Source organism: Verruconis gallopava, assembly GCF_000836295.1.
Source record: "Verruconis gallopava strain CBS 43764 unplaced genomic scaffold supercont1.1, whole genome shotgun sequence".
Taxonomy (NCBI): domain Eukaryota; kingdom Fungi; phylum Ascomycota; class Dothideomycetes; order Venturiales; family Sympoventuriaceae; genus Verruconis; species Verruconis gallopava.
In genome coordinates, this window is record NW_015622137.1 from 167,048 (window position 1) to 189,275 (window position 22,228).

General features: G+C 51.0%; 7 protein-coding genes across 12 annotated transcripts; 5 read left to right on the top strand and 2 right to left on the bottom strand.

The window, feature by feature from the left end:
* Positions 1 to 1,203: 1,203 nt before the first annotated feature.
* PV09_00069 lies at positions 1,204 to 4,497 on the top strand. Of its 5 annotated transcripts, none has more exons than XM_016352742.1 (6): positions 1,204 to 1,504; positions 1,598 to 2,116; positions 2,193 to 3,193; positions 3,239 to 3,320; positions 3,446 to 3,632; positions 3,793 to 4,497. In XM_016352742.1, the coding sequence occupies exons 1-6, from the start codon at positions 1,310 to 1,312 to the stop codon at positions 4,437 to 4,439; spliced, it is 2,631 nt and encodes an 876-aa protein (XP_016218999.1). In that variant the 5' UTR covers positions 1,204 to 1,309; the 3' UTR covers positions 4,440 to 4,497. The 5 variants fall into 5 exon arrangements, with proteins under 5 accessions (XP_016218999.1, XP_016218998.1, XP_016218996.1 ...); XM_016352741.1 differs by having other exon boundaries at positions 1,204 to 1,295; positions 1,364 to 2,116; XM_016352739.1 differs by having other exon boundaries at positions 1,204 to 2,131.
* A 12-nt stretch (positions 4,498 to 4,509) lies between these two features.
* PV09_00070 (uncharacterized protein) lies at positions 4,510 to 6,893 on the bottom strand (the record flags this gene model as incomplete). The annotated part of the gene is made up of 1 exon (XM_016352744.1): positions 4,510 to 6,893. The coding sequence occupies exon 1, from the start codon at positions 6,649 to 6,651 to the stop codon at positions 4,510 to 4,512; it is 2,142 nt and encodes a 713-aa protein (XP_016219001.1). The 5' UTR covers positions 6,652 to 6,893.
* A 44-nt stretch (positions 6,894 to 6,937) lies between these two features.
* On the top strand, positions 6,938 to 9,161 carry PV09_00071 (uncharacterized protein). The gene has a single exon (XM_016352745.1). It carries the CDS (start codon positions 7,030 to 7,032, stop codon positions 8,815 to 8,817), a length of 1,788 nt encoding a protein of 595 aa, XP_016219002.1. The 5' UTR covers positions 6,938 to 7,029; the 3' UTR covers positions 8,818 to 9,161.
* Positions 9,162 to 10,241: 1,080 nt separating this feature from the next.
* On the bottom strand, positions 10,242 to 12,948 carry PV09_00072. 2 transcript variants are annotated; one of them, XM_016352746.1, is made up of 3 exons: positions 11,303 to 12,948; positions 11,115 to 11,245; positions 10,242 to 11,065 (listed from the first exon to the last, which is right to left on the bottom strand). In XM_016352746.1, the coding sequence occupies exons 1-3, from the start codon at positions 11,903 to 11,905 to the stop codon at positions 11,014 to 11,016; spliced, it is 786 nt and encodes a 261-aa protein (XP_016219003.1). In that variant the 5' UTR covers positions 11,906 to 12,948; the 3' UTR covers positions 10,242 to 11,013. The 2 variants fall into 2 exon arrangements, with proteins under 2 accessions (XP_016219003.1, XP_016219004.1); XM_016352747.1 differs by having other exon boundaries at positions 10,242 to 11,245.
* A 792-nt stretch (positions 12,949 to 13,740) lies between these two features.
* Positions 13,741 to 15,740, top strand: PV09_00073 (uncharacterized protein). The gene is made up of 3 exons (XM_016352748.1): positions 13,741 to 14,585; positions 14,651 to 15,013; positions 15,146 to 15,740. The coding sequence occupies exons 1-3, from the start codon at positions 14,151 to 14,153 to the stop codon at positions 15,380 to 15,382; spliced, it is 1,035 nt and encodes a 344-aa protein (XP_016219005.1). The 5' UTR covers positions 13,741 to 14,150; the 3' UTR covers positions 15,383 to 15,740.
* Positions 15,741 to 17,074: 1,334 nt separating this feature from the next.
* On the top strand, positions 17,075 to 19,546 carry PV09_00074 (uncharacterized protein). Its single transcript, XM_016352749.1, has 3 exons — positions 17,075 to 17,276; positions 17,329 to 17,653; positions 17,703 to 19,546. Exons 1-3 carry the CDS (start codon positions 17,125 to 17,127, stop codon positions 18,378 to 18,380), a joined length of 1,155 nt encoding a protein of 384 aa, XP_016219006.1. The 5' UTR covers positions 17,075 to 17,124; the 3' UTR covers positions 18,381 to 19,546.
* A 385-nt stretch (positions 19,547 to 19,931) lies between these two features.
* On the top strand, positions 19,932 to 22,022 carry PV09_00075 (uncharacterized protein). The gene is made up of 3 exons (XM_016352750.1): positions 19,932 to 20,389; positions 20,519 to 20,963; positions 21,030 to 22,022. The coding sequence occupies exons 1-3, from the start codon at positions 20,131 to 20,133 to the stop codon at positions 21,967 to 21,969; spliced, it is 1,644 nt and encodes a 547-aa protein (XP_016219007.1). The 5' UTR covers positions 19,932 to 20,130; the 3' UTR covers positions 21,970 to 22,022.
* The last annotated feature ends 206 nt before the right edge of the window (positions 22,023 to 22,228 follow it).

Sequence of the window (22,228 nt, forward strand, 5' to 3'; positions counted from 1 at the left end):
TTCTCGCTGTCGTTTGGGTATTAGGGATGTATTGCGCAATCCGCCCCCTCAGCGATCAATCAAACAAGGAGGAGGCTTTGTCCGCCAATTCGTTGTCAATGTCGCTAAAGATTATTTGTGCCCATAACTCAGACGGATCAGTAGCATACAACCGGTTGTAGGAAATGCTAAGTCGCGCGTTATAGGAATTCAATACTGAAGGGGTCCCTCGCAGTACGATGCAAGGATCCAACTTTTTACGCCCAAAAAGATTACACGATGCAGGCAGAAAACGTTCATTCTGGGTAATGCTCAGCAGCGCATTGCAAAAGCACCGAAGTGTAGGATCAGGCGCGCATTCCACAGAATGCCAACGGTCAACTGTGAAGTCAATTGATGAGTCCGCCTTAACCAGCCGCTGGATTGCAGGATGATCGTAGGTATGATTCCCCAGGGACCACCACATAAGTAGGTTCGAAAGTTTCCTGTCTTTGCCAGGATCTCGCCCTCGGTGCAGATTATTCTTCTTTCCTTTTCATATTCTATATTTTTCTTTTCTCCGTGCGTCCCCCAAGAAGTGGCTAGGTCAAGATCGAGCTCGTACCACAGTAGAACTATGGCAACGACAGTCGCAGCCCCGTGATAGAGAGACATAGCAAAAGTTTTTCGCGCAGGCAGCCTCCCGCCAATACGAGCGGAGCCAACGTTGATTGGCGGGCTGGGCGTAATAAACTCCACTGACGATGGCACCGATGGTGTTGCGCAGCTGCGCATTTTTAGGGTGTCCCACGGTACGGTACGGTACGGTATTTACCTATGTCGTACTGTACCGAATACCGATCGGTATATACCGTCGCGGTATCGGTATCGGTATGGAATCTACTAAAAATACTGTACCATACCGTTGATACCGTTTCTAGTAATTTTTTATAGTAGTAAAAGTTACAGATTATAGTATTATTTGAACACTTTTTAAATATATTTTATATAAGTATAAGTATGAATAAGTTACCAGAAACAGTATACCGTTTATCCTCTGGTATAGTACGGTATTTACCGTTTTTTTCAGTATAGTATCTGGCATGGTGATACCGTCCCGTTTACCATACCATATACTGTACCGAACGGTACGGTACGGTATATACTGCTACCGTGGGGCACCCTAGCCTTATTCAAGGAAGCTGCTCGCTCGTATCCACATCTTTCCTTAACAGCACTTTCCCTCTATGCGCGATACACATGCGCGCTTCAGGATGACTCGATCCGGTTGATCATCCTCATCCTTTTGCAGTATTGCGCATGTCGACGCAGCACTTGTTAGTACAAAGTCATGGACGAGACCAACTTTCAAGCTAAGCCCCAGCAACCTGGTCGCCTCCAGCAGACCCAAGGAAGTGCCACGCTATGGAGCGTTAATTCAGAGATGGAGCAAAGAAAGGCTAGCTTAAAAGACTTTGCAAAAGCTTATTGGACATTTTCGCCGTTTCCAGGCCGCGCTGTGCTTGGGCGTTCATCAGAATCACCAGTGAGGCACAATACTCCTGACATCCCCAATGAATTGTTCTCTTTTGAAGGGTTGAACGGCCGTAGCACAGTTCTGGATACTTATTTTGAAAAGCCTTCTGGCTCGCCAGAGCCGTCCGCGCATTGCCCCTGGTCTCCAGCAACTACTATGTTCCAGGACCCGCTTGGCAAGCATAGCGTCTCGACTTCATCACCAAAGCTCGAAAATACATCCAGCGAGAATGGGTACGAGTATGTTAAACTGACGCGCAACAAAAAAGAGGAGATCAGAGTGAATAGTGACGGTGCGCTGCTGGGTGGGTGGAAATTTAGAGTCCCCGTCTTCCCCATCTTATCCAGAAATCATGAGGACGCAGATTGTTCTAATCTAACTGTCGACGATTTACGCTACACGCGAGAGCTATACGCTGTGGCCTATAGGTGCGCTAAGGTACTTGGTTATAAAAACACATTTGAATTTCTCAGAAAGTATCCCGCACTGTATAGAATTGTTGCGACTGCAGAGGAGAAGGAAGATTTGATCGATAGGGGCATTTTAAGACCATTTCATCGATTGCGGCGTGTCCATCTTGTTACTGCTAAATCTGTGTTTAGAATATTTGGCCATCGCATCGTAAGTTGTTTACTTGTATATCTGCCTATCTATGTAAAGATTTGAAAACTTCAAGCATCGACTAAAGCTTTTATAGGTGAGACATGGAAATCCTGCAGAAGGTGGATATTGGAAGCCACCTGATAGAACAGAGTCCATTTCCATGGGATTCTCAAGTTCGACCTCCCTCTCAAGCGAAGATGAGCAATATAAAAGGCCCAGAGTTCAAAGGACACGAAATGTTCCCCAAACCTCAGTCGACTTTGGTGAAAAACTTACAGAACTATCAGTTGACAAGGTCCCACCGGTTGCATTGCCGTCAAACAGGCCAGAAGCAATAATACCACAAACTAGGCGAAACATACCGTTTACCTCCCTCTCGGATGATTTTGAAGTCGTTCCGAGTCCAGCAGAGATCTCGGCTAGAAATCCGGCATCGATGGTTCAATCTCAGCCAAGTATGGATGGTGCCTTTGCTACTGTTTTCCGTTCAGATGACAGCCTGTCTGGGTGGGAAAGAGAAACATTGTCAGCAGACCCATCGTATAATATTTCCGGAATTCAAAGTCCCAGAGAAGACAGCGTCCAGGATTTAGGTCTTTCCATGTCATCGTGCAGCATCGCAAGTTACAGTATCCACTCGTCATCTGAAGATGACGTCGATACCTCCTTCGTAAATCAGTTGCTAAGAGAATATTTAAATGACGTTCTCAAACAGATTACATCAACCTGTCATGGCTTTGCCCATATTCACAATGCTAAGATAAATTCTGCACATAATGAACAGGGTGATGAGCCATCTAATCCTTCACGTTCATATCACAAAAGCCAGTCATGTCGAGGTCAGAAGCGAAGCCGTAGCGAGTACAAACAGACAGCAAAGACCGGAACAGGGTTTAACTCAGAAGAAAATGATGACGATGAAAATTCTGGCGAAGATGACGATTCTCGCAAGAGATCGAAGGCTCCGAGGGCTTTAATTCGAGATCGAATCCCAACACTCAAGCTCGCATGCCCCTTTTACAAAAGGAATCCGCAACGTTACCAGAATTGTCGACCCTGTAGAGGTCCTGGCTGGGACACAGCACATCGAGTGAAGTATGTTACTTCCAAGCCCCCAAGATCAGATCTCACATTCAACAGGGAGCATATCTACCGAAAGCATGCTCTGCCAATTCATTGTCGCCGCTGCAACGCAATCTTCGATACCGAAACGAGTCTAACTGTAGGTCCTCTTGCAAGTTTTATACACGTAGCTTTATCGAACGTTTTATTTTCTCGTCGTGCAGTTCGAAATCGATTACTGTCATTTTTAATCAAAAATAATCCGGCATCCTAACAAGGGGCTAGGTGCACTCTAAACAGGAAATTTCCTGCCTCCCAACAGTGGGGATAGAGCTTGAAGGATTCGATAAAAATCAAGAGAAGATGCTTAAGGCTAAAAAGAAATTGCCTCATCTCTCCGAGGCCGAAAAATGGATCGAAATTTTCAAGATTCTCTTCCCGCATGACGATCCAGATCAGATCCCATCACCTTGTAAGTTTGAAAATGCAGCCTGTTCATGTCTTAAAACCCTGAACGTTGTCCTTTATCGTCAGCGACAAGCTGTTTCCTCTATTTTCTTATTTCTTTCTTTTCTTTTCTTTTTTTTTTTTTTAAAAAAAAAAAATGTCCAACTGACGCCAACTGCGAACAGATTGTGATCTCACGAGATCTGATTTCGATCACTTGGAAAAATTCAAGGACTACGTCATCCAAGAGCTTCCTGAAAAATTGCAAAGTATCTTACAATGTTCAGGTCCGGATGGGGATGGTCCTCTTAACAGAGAGGATCCCCTGCAACGCATTAGTACAATCGTTCAGCAGGTCGCTGAGGAGGTGCTGCAGTCGTACAGTCTACGAATGAATGGGGCAATTTCGGCCGTTCTTCAGAAGCAAAACAAGAGCAACGCCAGTGATAATACCACGAAAGATTGGGAAGATGATTTCGCATGCGACGGGAACAGCAGAACACGAGATGTATTGCCTGAAACCTTAGGAGATATTTTTGATACCTCTGATTCGTTCTACGAGGGGGAATTCAAAACACAAATGTTTGGGTGGTTCGAAATTGATACTGATACTTTCCTCGACGGCTTTTCTATGGCAAACACCCCTGAAAGCGGAAGTATAATAAACCACCCAGCACAATCTTTGGATTCCGCAGAAATCCATGGAGAATTAACCGAGGACTTTTTGAGAACAAGACTGGCTAAGGGCATAGCTCAAGATCGTATGTACGAGAAAGTCACTCGCGGAGGGCATTTCCCCTTCCCTTCGCTACCCTTAAACATAGGCGCATAAGCTTGAGTATTATCAATTATGAATGTTAGAGATAAATTGCAGAATCTTTCTTGAACAGCTGCAATAGTCCTCACACAATGAACATATCTTGACACAGCTCAGTCTTCCATTGCTCGCCATACATCAGTCCGTGAATATACATTGACCCCACCAATTCCCACCCCATTCCAAATCTTGCTTGTCTCACCAAGAATGGGGTCTTCCCTCCTTTGAACAGCGCGACTCGATCACCCACAGCACTTTGGCGAGGCACAAGGGCCAAGTACCCTTTTTCGGTCCTTGCCAGACGGCGATATAGTGTCTTTTCCGTTGCGGTCGCAAACACGCGATCGCTAAGGTTTCTTCTACCCGAAACCATACCGCTGAGGCCAGCGAGGGTTTTGTAGAAGCCCCCCTTTATGCCTAGAGATTTCAGATGTTGGAGCTTCTTTGGAGCGCGAAGCGTCTCTCTCCACCTCCTGAACCGGATCAATCCATGCTCAGGGCCGCCTGGTAAGTCTCCCGCGCACATCGTCATGGCGTATACAGTCTCGGGATCATCGTTCGTAGGGTGGGTGGGATAATTCTTCGAAAGAGCCAACTTCTCCCACCTAACAAGGATATCGAAGTAATTACCCAATCCAGAAAAGAGATTTTTACTAAAGCTCGCCAATTCCTGCACCGACGACAAGTTGGGATTCAAGTCTACGAAATCCATTTCCGGGACAGTAAGCACGTCCTCAAGTAAAACCAATCGGTCAAGTACGTAGCCGGAAAGTATCAACGAATTCGTGGCGCGGTCAACATCTGGCGTCCAATTCACTTCCAGAGACGCGCAGAACATAGGTTGCTTTGAAGCTTCGTCGGTGGCCTTTTCTACAGTCTGAAGCAAGACGATTGGAGCAGGTCGGTCTAGTTGACTCCAATCAGGAACCCAAGAAGGTAACTGAAATTCACACTTAGTCTGACGATCAGTCAAGAGAACATCGAGGTTGTTAGTGTGTGAGATGATTGCCAGAGCTGTCTGCTTGTAGCATTCCTCCACGCTGACGGTGTAATCAGGCTTTATTCTGGACAGCGATGACATCTCCTTTGGAATCAGTCCCAAGAGGGAATAAACTTTGTCTCTCGGGTCAGTCGAACCAAATGATCGGGCGCTCTGCAGCAGCCAAAGAATATCGAATGGCACTGTGTCCTGTTCGGGATGCTGGACTTGCATCCGTAATAGATGCATGAGCACCAACCCACCGCGCAGAATCTGTTCGGGCCTGCCTTCGAGCCCCCGGTTTCCCAGAAGCACAATCAAAGTAAAGCCAACGTAGAACACGTCCGAATCAATCGAACTTGTACCGCATAACAGCTGGACCTCGCGACCGAGCACAAATTCTTGCAGAACCCAACAGCGAGTGAACCAAGGTCTCGATATCAGCTTTAAAATTGCTATTACCTCCTCCTTCGTTGCATCAGATACATCTCCTGTTTCCTCTTCGTTGCTATTGGCATCGTCATCCATGCCGAAAACATCGACGTGCTGCTGTTTAGAACTATCCGCTCCAACCAGATTTGGGGAATCTACTTGCAGATCAATGTCGTTATCGTCTTTCTCTAAAGCATGTGTAGTTCCTTGCTGAGCTTGATGCTTTGCACCGTCGGCCTGCGCTTCAGCGCTTAATTTTCGACTCTTCAGCTCTTCCATTTTTCGTTGAATGATCTGGCTTTTATCCGAACGCCACAAAAAATCATTGCTCATTAGATCACCGAATTCGTCGGTAAGAAGCTCTACTCTGGCTTTAGCTATTCGCTCGCAAGCAGCAAAGGCTAGCTCGCTGTCTTCACCGGCCTCTCCTAGCCAGACCAGGACCCTCTTTGCACGACTGTAAATACTTCGCATCATACCAACCTGATGCTTTCGCTCCTCATAGTCGGCCTGGTTTATGCAAATGGCGTCAATCCACAAAATTCGTTCCGATTCTTCGAGACGAAGATGTCGGAGTGCAGTCTCCAGATTTTCGGAGACCAGAAATGGTTTTCCATCGCAAAAAATGAGCAGCCTTTTGCTGATATCTCCCCAACAGTACGAGAGAGCCTCGTATACCAAGTCGTCGGACAGCCTGGCCTCAACTAAACGGACATGGATGGCGTCAGTCCAATCTCGGCTAGGGGCAAGTGATAACAGCCGGATGTGATCGTCATCCTGGCGGTCCACAAGCGAGCGGTACTCGTAGTCAAACATTAGTGAACAAGATTGCGGCTGGTTCCTTGATGGTTCTCGTGCACCGATGGTACAGAGCGAAGCAAAATTTGGGGTGAAAATGCTCGATATTTACACATTTCAAGCTGCTTATGTTGATGAGGTGATCACTATCTGGATCTTATCAGATCAGATCCCGAAGCTTCTCCACGAACAATGTTAACCCAAAGTCAGCCTTCATCCATGCTCAACTGCAAATGGCTAAAGCTGTTTAACAAACTATGTATAGCCTTTGCACTGAGGCTGGTATCAGTCGATAAGGTGTTGGTGCCCCACCGATCGACCGAGCGTTGTCGGTCCTTGGCGCACAGAATTCACTGAAACTTCAACCCAGCCCCTCCCTTCCGTTCAGCAAGTTGTATGAATGCTTCCTTCTTAAGGGAAACGATGACCAAATGCCTGTATAGTCTTGGTTTGTCGATTTTACATATTGCTGTCCAGGCTCTCGCGGATAACAAGCCTATATTCATAAGAAATGCCGCGAATCTTGGAGCTCCGAAGGAATTCCCATGGGACGATATCGTTGGCTCACCATTTCTTGACTGGCATGAATGTTATGATTCGAACAAGTTCCAATGTGCTCGCTTAATCTTGCCTCTGGACTGGAAGAATGAATCGAATCCGAATAATATATCTCTTGCCTTAATCCGGCTTCCCGCGAAGGTCCCGTACAAGGACCCGAGCCACGGAGGCACGATCATAACGAATCCCGGCGGACCCGGAGGCTCAGGTGTGTGCTGGGTGCTGGAAAATGCCGAAAAACTCCAGTATCAACTGGATGGGCCGAAGCACTATGAAATACTGTCTTTCGACCCGCGCGGAGTCTTCAACAGCAGACCGAACGCATACTGTTTCAAAAGTGCCGTTGAATCGGAGATTTGGTATGACCAGAAGGAAGCCGTTGGCAGGACGGACTCTGGAAACTATGCCCTTAAGTACAACTGGGCGGCCGAGATGGCGCGAGGAGAGCTTTGTGCCACTACTGAGAACGGGAAATATCCTAATGGCGACAATATCCGCCAGTACGTCTCCACGGCATCGGTAGCTCGAGATATGCTGGAGATAACGAGGCTTCTTGAGCTCGAAAAAGCACGAGATAAAAAGGATATCCCCTACGAGGCAAGCACACAACAGCCACTGCAGCGGGATATCTCGACATATCCGGGAAAGTTGCAGTACTTTGGAACTTCCTACGGCACTTTTTTAGGCCAAACATTTGCTTCCATGTTTCCGCAACATGTCGGTCGGATGGTCCTTGATGCAAACGTGGACCCCGATAACTGGGTGTCTCGATACGAAGCCGGGATCGATGATCATAATAAGATACGCAAGTATTTCTTCGAACGGTGCTTCGACGTGAAAGGCGAGTGTCCTTTTCGACGGGACGGGGACGCAAGCGCGGCTGACGTCGAGGAGCGATTCAATCTCCTCCTCGACTCTCTGGACGAATTTCCACAATACGCGACCGGTCTTGGGCGAGCCATGCCCATCACGCGAACCGTCGTCGAGATGGGGTTCCTGACCGCCACGTATCAGCCGCTCTTCTTCTTCAAGCCATACGCGCGTTTCTTGAACGACCTGCTCCTCAACGTCAACCCCGGCATTCCGTTCTGGGATAGACCCGTGCCAACGGAAGACACCTTCACGGACAAGATGCTCCAGCAAAAGTACCAAGGCGAAGAAGTTGGACCTGCCGTGCATTGCAGCGACGGTCCCCTTTTATCCGGCGAGCCGCTCTCCGCGTTCGAAGGCTACGTGAGCAACCTGACGGCGAGGTTCGGGTCGATCGCGGCAGGTCTACAGGCAGACTACAAGATTCCGTGCTGGACCTGGCCGCGGTCGTTGCGTACGAAATGGAGATACCCCGGCCCCTTCGGCGGCGATGTGCAGATTTTGTTCGTCAACAACAGGCTGGATCCGGTCACCTCGATAAAGAACGCCGTCAAGATGAGCAGTCGCTTCAACGGAAGCGTGCTGTTGGAGCAGAACAGCGCCGGGCACGGCGCACTTTGGCCACCGTCGGAGTGCATGTGGTCGCACGTCAGGAACTATATCAATACGGGGCAGATGCCGCCCAAAGGAACGATATGCGAGCCATTGTGTATACCATTCAATGGAATGTGTGAAGGAGTCGACACGGGCGATTAAGCATTGAAGAGTTTCTGGCCGAAACTCGAGTGATGCAAACTTTTGATAAGTGGACGTAGCCTCACAAGACCGTGAGTGGTGCGTGAGTGACGTTTAATCTAGCCTGCGGCCGCTTGGAAGATTTGATAACATGCGCAGTCTAAATACAGAAACCTGGAGCTTTCTCAGGTCTCACGCGTAGCTAAGCGCTGAACGAGCTGTCGATCAGCTCGTGTGATGAGGTGGAGACTAATTCAAAGTAGAGGTGACGCTCATAGTAGATCTCGAATCCGTGCAGTCAAGACCCATGTCGTTCTTTCATTTCGCAAATGATCAATCGCACCTCTAGTTAGCGAAAAACACACAGTATTCAGTAACTTGGACCCGCGTCTCGGAGAACCGTCTTTTAGCATGACGTCTTTGAAGTCTCTCCAAATTGCGCACGAACCATTCGGCCCACCTTGCCCACGTGCTGCCGATCTCAGTTCTACCGTCGCATCCAAGCCACGCCCACGTCGCCAGTTCTCTGGCGCGGAAGCGTGCGGGTGGTACGCGGCATCCGCAGAAGTCTTCGCCTGCCGCCTCGTCGAAGGATCCCTTGATTTCGGCTTTGTCGCCGTCACCTGTCCAGCAGCCTGCAACTATGTCATTACCGTACATAGCCATGCGGGGGGCTTGCATGCCACCATTTTTGGCTGGAACGAACACGACCGTGACACCCATCTTCTTGCATATCCCGCCGATTTGTGATGGATCTGTACTCGCTGTTGCTGGTTCAACGCCAAACATAACAAGTCTAATCGTTGCTCAAGTCCTCTCTCTGTGAGCACGTATGGAAACCCAAGACTACCGACGTGACCTTGTTCAAGGTCAACAATATTAGGACAATCAATGCCAAGATCCCGAGCAAGCTCGTGCGTTGTTGAGTCGCTCCGAACATCGTGTTATGCAGCCTCGCAGCGACGTGGTCGGAGGATTCGCAGAATGAAGTCGCCGGCGGCATGGCTGGTGGCGAACTTGCTGGGTTTGTCCGGCGCGCTGTTTCCTAGTTTCCCTCTCATCCTGTCGGATAATATCACAACATTGTTGGCAGAAGACGAAGGTATAGGTGTAGGCTCTTCCACCATGATGCTGACGATCTGATTGAACGAACCGCCAGGGATTCGCTCGATTTTGAAATTCGTCTTCGCTCGGTTTGTCCAAAGTACCTCCGTGAATGATGCCAGAATGCTCGGTCTTACGGCTTTAAAGACCTCAGAACTCACGTTAAGGCTCACTAGTGAAGGTACGATGGATTGCCTCTGTGGACTTGCTTCGGAGCTCATTCTCATTCTTTTCGGAACATTTGTAAGGTCTCTAACGTATAAATACTGCTTTTTTGGGAGCAGTGCTTGTTAGGAGGTTGTTGGTATGAATTCTGAAGGAATGCTTGAAGCGGTGTCTAGTAAGATTCTTGATTCAAAGGCCGTGTTTCGTGGGGGTTCATTGGCCAACAGTTATCAGTTGGCCGTCCTGATCGATGCACGGAGTGACAATGGCCCCATTAGGCCATGGAGTTCTCCGACAATGTATCTCATTTTGGTCTAACCCTTAACGTATTCAAGATGTTCAAAAGCTCGAAGTCGACACAAGGTTTCGCTTGCTGTAAGAGGTTGCTCGTGATGGTTGAATATCACGAAAGATATGTTGAGCAGCTTCCACACTCGAACCTGGGCCTTTCCACGCTTAGTGTCGTTGTGTCTCGATTCCATTCACACCGAAGCTAGCTACTGCGTAGTTGTGGCCCTCAAAATTCTACGGAAAAGGTTTTTGCAAAGGTAAGATGGCATAGAATATACCGCTGAAAGACATTCAATACCGGTCACTGAGATTCGGATAAATGCGAGCCTGTCAAGGTGATTCAAAGACAAGAGTCAAACTTGAAAGTCGGCGTCACAAACAAAACACATATCGCATTCTGTGAGTGAGGGACGAGGGCATCAAACGTCTTAGACGAGCGAATTCGGTTGCAACAGATGATGACAATTTTCCCTTCTTACATCTATCTTAGTTATGTTCGTATTGTCACATCGCATCGGCGCATATTGGATGAGATGTTCTGCGGTCACTAGTCCGTGAACCGAGTGATGACGAATGACGCTCAGAGGATTCAGCACATTAGCACGATACACATTGTGGTCTCGCACAGGATATAGCTGGTCCATTCAGGAAGAAGATTTACAACTGGATGGGTTCGAGCTCGTGCCATTCGACATCGCACTTTCTCGTCCTGTTGAAAATTAGCGCACAGGCTCTCGAGACGCCGACTCTTCGCTCACAAGTGGCGGGAAAAAGGCACGATGGCATCCTCGTGTCGGCCCTTGAGGAACCATACGCGCCGTATCTCACCATCTGTTTCAGAATCTAGGATGTTCACCGATACCCAGATTACAATCTCCTCCAAGAGGGCCTGCTGTCGCGATCAGCGAAACTTTCGAAGGAAAGGGGTCGTCAGCATCTCCCTCACATAGCCTATTTGGGGATACCAGGACTCCTGACGCAACTTGAGCACCATGTACCACTTTACTTCCGGCCGTCGCGCCAGCGCCATGTAGTCGTAAAAGAAGTGGCCTAACCGCGGCGTGCTTTTGGCCATCCTTTGTACGAAGTTGATGGCCGTCTGAAGGGCGGGCGGTGATGTCCTCCACAGCGTGTACGCCACCGTGACTTCCTCGAGAGACTCCAGATCCGACCAGACTGCGTCGGGCGCGAGCCGCTGGACGCCCAGCGACGGGAGCTCGAAAGAAGAGAGCTTTTCTGGTAGAGGCTGGGGACCTATGCACAGCCGCTTGATGTGCCTGCGCCCATTTGCACCGATGGAGACGAAAAACCTCGTGAGGTCCGCAGCCAACTCCGCCGAGAAGATGACGGATCCATAGAGCACCGCAAGCGCCTCGGAATGAATCGTCTTGCACGTACGGAGGAACTGAGCGGACAAGTGAGGATGCTCGTGATTTGGCCAGATGTGCACCCTGTTCGCTTTCACATACAGCTGATCTTTATCCTTCAGCAGGTTGCAATAAACCTTATGACGCAGCTCCGCTGGCAAGCTCAAGAAGCGGCGGACCATGCTTAAATGCTCATATATCTCAAGCCTAAGAAGTAGAAGGTCTGAGTAACCTATTTGACGTTGACTTTTCTGGATTGCTTGTTCTTGATACGATCAACAAAGAGAGACGGGTGTCCAGCGTGGAAAGGGTGGCCGAGGGATGACCTTAAGCCAGCAGCTTCATCGACCAATACGAGCGTCTCGAATAGGTGACCGGTTAGCTGCGGTGCTAAAATAAAGAAATCATACGACAGGACAAAAAAGTTTAAATTCGTAGCAAGAAGCCATGTGCTGTTCAATTTTCATTCTTTTTCGTTTTCCTTTTTTCCCCCTGTCGAATGATGGCTTTTTGCAAAAGGCCGCAAGTATGTCCGAAAATGACATTGGGAGGAATAGCGACGCATTTTCTACCAACCTCAGTCGCTTCTTGAAGTCAGACAAACTTGGGCGACAAGCTTCTAAGAAGTAGCATGCGGTTTGGTCTTAACTCGTCTTCACTTTGCTAGATTTGCCCGCCCTGAGCAAGGATTTGACACGCACACATGCTTTCTGCAGCAGAGCAGCCAATCTGCGAGCGAGGCTGAATCGCAGGTAGCGTGATGACATTCCATGCTGTTCAAGGGTCTCTCCTGTGTCTGCGGACAAGGACGTCGCCAGGGAGAACTGCACGAGATAGGCTGAACGGATTGGTTACCCGGCGCAGTCGTGCCGTTGCTACGTGAAAAATAAAAGTTTGCCACTCGATTGCAGCAGGTCAGGGGGAGAGGATGGGACAAAGTGCGCACAACGAAGCCTCGACGGCCACACAAGTAGAGACCATTCTGAAGCGCACAAGCACACGTGCGATCACGAGCAGGGTGTTTTTCTTCCTGCTTATTTCTTCTTTGGTCGTCAAGCGCGTCTAGGGAGGTGCTGGGCCGGTTGCAAGCGTCCATTGCTCGAAAAAAAGTCTGCCCGTACTCCATTCTGTTAAAGTGAGCACGTCGGCCTTGGCTAGGGGACAGGAGCAACGGTTGGGACTCGGGACGTTAATATAAGCCGCCCCGCCACTAACGCGGACGTGGCTGCAAAAGTAAGATAAACCCACAGATCGGCCAGCGCGATTCGTGCGCAGACGCAGAGCCTGGAATCCCCTAAGTAACGACTTGGCATTGAAATTTAATGAGGATGATTTATGGCGATGCCCGTTTTGGAAAAGAACCTCGCGACAGCATTGATTTTTTTTTTTTTTTTTTTTTTTTTTTTTTTTTAATTTTTTGAAATTTTTTGTTTTTTTTTTTTTTTTTTTTTTTCTTTTGTTTCAATTTTTTTTTCCCCGTCGATGTCGAACGCCCTTTAGCGCCGGGCAAGGAAGAGGACGAATGAAGCAGGAGAGGCGAGCAGGCCCGAGACGGCCGAGGTGGGCATGTCCGGCGCGCAGGCTGTCAGCGAGGGCGAGCAGTTGTCTGGTCCCGTTGATCGCCGTTCACAGCAGAGAGATGCCGTGACTCTGCGGTCTGCGAGCGAGTGGGGAGACGCAGCAAGACGTACGCGTACGCTTCGCCCGCAGCACGCGCACGACGCACAAATCAGCCACGAAGCAGAGCGCGGCGGCCAGCGCAAGAGTCCACGCCTCGTACTGCTGTGCGCCCAATCCTCGACGCGTCGTGCTCGGCATCTAGAGAACGGGAGAGTGAGTGGGCGGGAGAGAGAGAGAGAGTGCGCGAGAGCGTGCGAGAGCGAGAGCGAGAGTGTGTGTGCGTGTGTGCGCGAGTGGCTTGGAGACTTGGTCGCCTGGAAATTGGCCCCCGGGCTCGCTCGTCCGCGAGTCTCAGCCAGGCCTTGGTTTATCTTCCGCCGCCCGCGCTCCCAGCCAGAGCGCCCGTTATCGAGCGCTCAGCACGCCGTCGTGCAGCTTGCACACTCCAAGCCCGAGCCGTCGTCGTTCCTTCACGCCCCCAGCATAGCATCCGGTGCGTCCTTTGCTTGCTCTGCATCGCCGTGACCGAGCGTACGCCACGCCCTCGCTGCTACTGCTAGCTATCTACCCCGGATTTTCCTGCCGGCCGCTCACCGACATCCCATGGACCCCGTGTGCTAGCCAACGCTTGTAGCCGACAGACGAACCAACAGCATTCCAGGCGCCCTCCACGACGGGAGCTGTGTAGCGCGGCACCACACGGCAGCATTACGACGACAGACCTGTCCGCATATACACTCTACGCTTGCCTCCCCTCCGCTCGCATCCTTAGCCCAGCATCCGCATCCCCCATCTTTCGCGCCAACCATGCCTCGCCGCAGCGTTTGGCTCTTCGTCATCGTCAACCTCCTCTTCGTAGCCTTCCTCGTCAACTCCGTGTGGACGCTGCTCTCGCTCCTCGTCGTCGACGGCGCCGAGGACAGGATCTCTCGCGCCGAACTGCCGGGGCCCAACAGCGACGTCAAGGCGCGGCAGCGGGTCATCCCCAAGATCATACACCAGACATACATAAACGAGAGCATACCTGCCCACTGGAAGGTGGCCCAGCAGTCATGCCTGGACTTGCACGAGGACTACGAGTACAAGCTGTGGACAGACAAGGCCAGCCGAGAATTCATTGCTGCCGAGTTCCCCTGGTTCCTGGAGACGTTCGATGGCTACGCATTCCCCATCCAACGGGCGGATGCGATCCGGTACTTTGTGCTGGCTCACTACGGAGGCGTGTATATTGATTTGGACGACGTATGCCGCCACCCTGCGCGTCCGTGTGCGTGCAACGCATGAGAGAGCTAACCGTCCCCACGCAGGGCTGCCAACGCCGCCTCGATCCCCTCCTCACCTACAGCGCTTGGGTCCGTCGCACGATTCCCACGGGCATATCAAACGACGTGATGGGCAGCGTTCCCCACCATCCGTTCTTCCTCAAGGTCATTGACGCCCTCCCTCGCTACGACCGCTCTTGGCTGCTCCCTTACATCACCGTCATGGGCTCGACCGGCCCGCTCTTCCTCAGCATCATCTGGCGCCACTACAACAACGAGGGCCACGACAGCGACGACGAAAGAATCCGCCTGCTGTTTCCGGACGAGTACAACAAGAACTCGTGGAGCTTCTTCAGCCATCACCTCGGCAACAGCTGGCACCGAGCGGATGTGAAATTGATTCTCTGGGTACGTCCAATTGAAAAGAAGATTCTTTTTTTTGATTTGAAAGGAACCCCCCACCCCCACCCCCGTCACACTTTCTTCGCAGTTTGCTTTCCAGACAGAACATGACATTGGAACTGACAACGTAAACTACAGATGGCCCAGCACTGGGTCTTCCTCACCGTCTTGGGCTTCATACTCGCCGGCGTCTTCTTCTTCGGCGTCTGGTGGCTGTACGGCAGATTCATCTCCAGCCCGGCCTCGCGCGTCCGCACCAGGCGCATCTGGTTCTGGCGCCGAAGAGGCGGCAGCGGCACCGTCAAGATCGGCGACCACGACGTGCCCCTGCTCGAGCGCCGCAACAGCGACCTGGAGGATCGCAGGGTCGAGTGAGAGCCCGCGCAGGCCCCGATCACGCACTTACACGCACACACACACACAGAGAGAGACTCGTACCCGGGAGGGGGCGTCCTCCGCGCCAGCGTGCGCCGCGACCTTTTCTCGCCGCCCCGTTTTCAGGCGCTGGCGCTTTCGCACCACTCAGGTTGCACGGCGACGGAGTTTCTTCTTCTCTCTTACTCTTTCTTCTTTCTTTTCTTTTTTTTCCCACCCTTCCCCTCCCCGCGGATCTCGAAACCTGTCGCAAAATCACGTCTCTCTGCTGCATGGGCAAAGCCTGGTTCATCGGCGGTGGGCAGGACCACCAAGCTTCGTGCGGAAAAAAAAAAAAAAAAAAGAAAAAGCACAAAAAGACAATCTTGCACCAACTCCGTGCGTCCGTGTATGCTTCTGCTACAGGCGCGCCTGGAATCGTCGTAGAGAGTTTTACCGGAGAGGCTAAGGGGCTGGACACAAACTAAGCTTAGAATCATTTGGATGTTCGTTTGCATGTAGAGGTCAGGAATTGGACCCTTCCCCACCCTTCCCCTCCCACTTCGTCGACAAAGACGGAACAGCATTTGTGTATAGCGCCTTTTTGGGTTTATGTATTTTTTGTGCTTCCCAGCAGGGCGACGTAGCTTCATATTACTGGTAAGCGACATTTGGGGAAAGTGTCGGCACACACAAAGAGAAAAAAGAAAATTAATCCTTTTTTTTTCAACTGGACAGCATTGTATTCATTTCCTATCGTATGATTTTTTGCCTTGACTTGGTTGCCGTGGCTGTCACAGCTAAAAGTGGTTTGTGGCGGGCTAGGCAGTTCTGTCCCAAAGGTCATGCAGACAATGATGTCACGCGACCGGTGTTAGAGACAGGCCACCAAAGCCCGATTGAATGGTTAAGCATCGCCTCCGTGTGTTCCCCGAACAATGGAAAATACTTGTCTACAGACCCCACCATCATCGCCATAGTCCATCAAAAGTTTCGTCCCGTACCATGTCATAGCTTCGTGAGAGTGACGTAACAAGTGCTCGTGATGCGGAGCCGCCCTTGGCAGATGCGTCGTCGAAAACTCCTTGTTGCAGTGATTTGATTCAGGCTGATGCCGAATGACCGACTACGGCAGTGAGCTGGTGAAGGCTATTCTGTGCTTGGGCGCACATTGATCGAGGGCTAGCATGCGATGGCTAGAGGCCGCTTATTTGCTGCAACAGATGTGAGCACACGTTTGAATCAGCAGCAACACACAGGACGCGACTCACGATCGGGCTCGCATCTTTCTTCGCTTGCGCTTAAGGCGTCGGACTCGCTTCTTCCTCCACTTGGCTCTCATTTTCGATAGCTAGGTGCTGTTCATGTGGCATTAGCTACCAGCGTCACGCTGAGAGGGGTAGCGGGCCGAGTCAAATTCATTGCGGGTTGGGACTTTTGGATTGCGACCGACAAAGATCCCACGACTGCAATTGAGACGGCCGCTGCTGGCGGTGAGGGACAACTTACAATAACTTTCGAAGATGAGGTTTGATGTTGGATGAGAGAGAAGGAGCTCGGGGTTGACGATTTTGGAGCTTTTTCTGTGCGTGCCCAACCTGCGCTAGCCTGCATCTGGACTAGTCAGCTCACGTGCCGTCCTATGACGCCTTCGACAGGTCCAGAGCAAATCGTTTCCATGTCCTTTGACCCAGACCCAGTAAATTGCAAGCGAAGCGACCCCTCTGCATGATTCTTACAAACTTGATTGTCCGTGGGGAGCGATGGCAGGTATTGGAGATGTAGGAGCGAAGAAACCGGTCGCTTTCCTTGACGTTTGCTCTCGCACTTCTCCAGAGGAAGAATTCCAATGCACCAATTCTACCCTTGACATCTATCCCAACGCTGATTTTTACTTTGGACGTTCGGACGCTTGGTTCGTACCCGCATGGATGTTTGTCAAGCCATCAGTGCTGACAACACTCGAGCCAGTACCAATGTCCTGACCCGACAGTTTCAAACAAGCATTTGCATTTTCACTGTATCATCTTCGAAGAAGGCGTCTCTGAAAACAACATACCGCCGCTGGTTTACGTCGAAGATCTTTCGACCAATGGCACGTATCTCGCGCGTGCGAGTCGAGACGTCAAGTGGCCCCTTGAGCAACGACTTTCTCGACGTAGTGGCAAGATCTTACTCAATGCTGGCGACAGACTACGTGTCAGCCCGACACTAGCTCTTCAATTTAGGTACTCTTCGACCATAGCGCCTAGCTCTTGCCGTCTGAGTGATTGGCAACGCCGACAGGCTGAGGTACATGACATCTGATCCATTCAAGGAGACTATGCTGAGGAAGAGATAGTTGTTTGCCGATAGATACACCATAACTGACCAGATTGTCGGCTGCGGAGGTCATGGTGAGGTTTTTGTTGCGATTCATAACAAGTCCCAGCGACAGCTTGCGTGCAAAGTCGTTGAGATCCTCTCACCCAACCTGACGAAGAAGTCATCGCTGAAGGGCAACGCAGAACAGCGGAACGGAAGCCCGATCAGTCATAGACATAGGAATCGCCTGCATACGGAGAATATCCTTGAAAGTCTCCAGTTTCGTGAGTTCGAAATCCTGAAAGATCTTGACCATCCCAACATCGTGCGGCTCGAGAAGGTTTTCTGGAGCGCGTCAACCATATTCATCTTCCAGGAGCTTGTCACCAGTGGCGATTTATTCTCATATATTGAGGGCCAAGGAGGTAAATTGTCTGATACAGACTCGGCCATCATTCTGCACCAGATTTTGAAGGGCGTAGAGTACATGCATGATCGCGACATCGTCCATCGAGACCTGAAGCCAGATAATATCCTCGTCTCTACTAGCACTGATTGCCCCCTTCGTATCGTAATCACGGATTTTGGAAGCTGCAGACGTATCGAGGGCCCGAAGTCCCCCGGGAGCGAGGCCAAGAAGAGAATGCACACCATCGTGGGAACCCTCGAATACGCCGCGCCGTTTGTCGTTTCCTTTGTGCTTATGTGTAAATGATAGCTGACTGAAACCAGAGAAATATACGGAAAAGGATCCAAAAATTCGCCCTTGCGGGGGTACTCGAAGGCTATCGACATGTGGTCCGTGGGCGCAATTGCGACCGCCTTGCTGACAGGAGATGCCATCTTCACTGACCGACTGAATCCCATGATTCGAACGGATCCAGCAAAAGTCATCCTTGAACTGTCGTCTCGATGTGACCTCAGCATCCTCGATAACGATTACAGTGTCTGGCGCGACGTGGGAAAGCGACCCAAAGATTTTATTCGTGGACTTCTTGTCCTGGACGAGTCGAAACGAATGACGGTGAAGCAAGCACTCGCTCACGAATGGTTCACAAACAAGTACTGCGAAAAGAGTTTCAATGATGTGTACCAGAAGGCCATTGCAGACTGGCAGCCTCGCCGTAGATCGTTTCGTGTTGTCGAGGCATTAGATCTCGACAGGCTGAAGCCTACTACAAGACAAGACTGTGCCGCGGGTCAGAAAATATCGCAACACTTTCCTCCGCGTGCTCTTTCAACGAAAAAGATCAACTTGTATCCAATTGACGTCGTTTCTCCCAGCAAAGGCATGTCAGCTGTTCTGCCAACTATAGGCGAAGAAGCGACTCCCGAGCCAGATGAGTCCGTCAATACTCCAAGGACGCCGAAAGCAGCACGGACAAGGAAAGCTCCCCAAACGCCCACAACATCTGACGTTCAATACAGCCTAAGTAAAATGGAGCTTGGACCTGACGTGCAAACGTCTGAAGCCACTACCAACTTTACCGTGAAGGACAGCCAGCAATATACCAGTACTGAATCAGTTGGTCTTGACGATTCTGCCGAGTATGATCAGCCAGCTGGATTCTATAATACTGTTCCAGAAACACCCCGTCCAAGATTAAAGCGACCGCGTGCTCAGGATAAGTGCAACCAAGACGATACCTTTCGCGACTTGACTGATGATCCACTTTCTTTCAACAGAAATATGGCTAAAAAAATGCGCATGCTATGACCGCCACTCTTGCCGGCATTTTGGCTTGAGACAATTGCTGATTCGTCACAGCAACAAGTAGAAACTTCGCAGCGCTTACGAAGCTTAGTGCATTTGTAGACTGGTATCGAGCTTTCGTGCGGAATGCAAATAGACGGGAAATGGTATGAGCAATCGTATCAAGGAAACCCTGACATGTAACGGCTACGAAAAGGTACCACGATAAATGATATAGTTAATGATGAATCTCTCTATCAATATGTTGAATCTCCCTCAATTGTGATGCGAGCTCTGAAAGAACAAATACGATTGTAGCACGGCAAACGATCCGTTGATTTGGATTTTCTTGGGAAAAGGCGATCAGGACGTCTTCTTTCTCGGCCGGAGAATATGAGCTAATAGCCGAAGTTTAGGATTGATTCACTTTCGGTGGCAGGATTCTCCGCAGCGACTTTGTTGTTACTTATTCGATAGTAGCAGGGGTGGCCGTTTGGGCAACGTCACGAGGTAGTTTATTGACCGTTCCTGTGGCGTCATCATCTCGGCAATCGCAACAAAATCCAGCGACGTGGGGTAGACACAGTCACTCCAGCCGCCGAATACATGCGGCTCACAAGGATTGCGCTACGAAGTCCGAAGCTTTCTCATTTGCAATTGCTTGACCCGGTTTCTATGCAATGTCAATCCTGCTCCTACAGCGCGGGGTATCACTAGTTTCAATCGTGACCTTGCCACCCCGCAAGCGGTGGGGGCAACGATTTAAAGCAGGATGGAGGAGTTGTCGGTCCAAGATGAGGAGTCTACCGCTCTTCTAGCCCACGAGATGGACGACAAGGACAGCATCAAGCACGCCGAGGAGACCCGCGCCGAGCTGGCCATCACGGACTCGAGCAAGAAACATGGAGATCGGGCGCTGGAGCTTATAGGAGACGAGCGTATCCCTCTGACGGACGAAGACAACAGACGGATACGGAGGAAGACCGACTTGAGGATCCTGCCGGTTCTGGTGTGGGTGTACTTTTTGCAAGGTGCGACTGTCCGTGGTTTGAGTTTTGTTCCAGTACAACACCCCACCCAATCCCTCCCCCTTCGCCCGCCCTCCCTTGGTCTAATTTCAAGGTTTGGCTCGTCGAACTGACCCGCAAGCAAACTACCAGTCATCGACAAGACAACGCTTGGCTACGGCGCCGTCTTCGGATTACAGAAAGATGCAAAGCTCTCGGCTCATGAGTACTCTCTGATCGGCAGCATTGCCCCGATTGCGCAGCTGGCGTGGCAGCCGTTCTCGTCCTTCCTGATTGTCAAGGTCCCGCACCGCATCCTGATGCCTTTGCTGGTCATCGGGTGGGGTGTCGCGCAAGCAACGATGGGCGCGTGTGATTCGTACGGCGGTCTGATGGCGACGCGTTTCCTGCTCGGCCTGTTCGAAGCGGGATGTCTGCCCCTTTTCTCCGTCATCACGAGCCATTGGTACCGCCGAGCGGAGCAGCCTCTGCGCGTTGCCGCCTGGTATTCCATGAACGGCATCGCGAACCTGACTGCCGCTGCCTTGTCCTACGGGCTGGGCCAGATCCGCACCTCGTCCATGTATTCGTGGCAGATGTAAGCAGCCGATTCCCCCAACCCTCTGAATGTCAAGCACTCGTTGACTCTGAGCCTCGTGTGCAGCATCTTCCTCTTCTGCGGCCTAGTAACCGTGTGTTCTGCGCCTCTGGTCTACTGGCGGCTTGAAAATGACATCCCGTCGGCGCGATTCCTAAGCCAGCACGAGAAGGCCCAGGCTGTCGAGCGGCTGCGCGCAAATCAGACGGGCACCGGCAACCGCGAGTTCAAATGGAAGCATGTGTTCGAGCTCGCCCTCGAGCCGAAAACGTACCTCTTCATCGGCATGACGCTGCTCCTCAACATCGGCGCCCAAGTGTCGAACACGTTTGGGCCCCTCATCCTCGCTGGCATTGGCTTCGACAAGTACAAGACCTCGCTGCTCAACATCCCCTTCGGCACGCTCCAGTTCTTGACCATCCTTGCCGGCTCTTGGGCCGCCGCCAAAGGGCGCTTCAAGTCCCTCGTGCTGGCCGTCTTCATGCTGCCCGTTATCGCCGGGATCGCGATGCTGTACGCGCTTCCGAGGACAAGCTCGCACCAGGCCGCGCTGATGGCAGGCTTCTACATGTTCGCCTTCCTCTTCGCCGGCAACCCGCTCATCGTCTCCTGGATGATCGGCAACACGGCCGGAACGACGAAGAAGTCCGTCCTGATGGCGTGCTACCAGGGCGCATCTTCCGCCGGGAACATAATCGGCCCGCTCCTGTTCAGCTCAAAGGACGCGCCCTCCTACCATCCGGGTCTTCGCGCGGTGCTCGGCATCTTCGTCGCTCTCGTCTGCGTCGTCTTGATCCAGCTCGCAAACCTGATTCTGCTGAACAAGCTGCAGGAGGGGAAACGCGTCAGAAACGGCAAGGCCGCCGTGATCAAGGATCTCTCGATGGAGGATACGTATGTGGGGTACGAAGCGGATCAGGAAGACGGGCAGACACAACGGCTGGGAGAAAGGGCCTTCCTGGATCTCACAGACCGCGAGAACGACGAGTTTACATATATTTACTAACCCTTTTGTTTAGATGTCTAATCGCATCTATCTGAATACACCAAGTTTGAAAACTGTGGCGTGTATGCTTTCCGAATAAGAAACGACGCAATATGCTTGACCTTTCTTGGTTCGTGCCCTGGCAAAGTCCCTCAATTTCTTTATCTCTCTCTTTCTCCCCTTCTATACATATATCATAGTGAATTTTAAACGCTTCACAAAAGCGGAATCGCACGCTCGTAGGCGGAAGAAAAAAGCCATGGCGGCAAGGGGGTTTCCT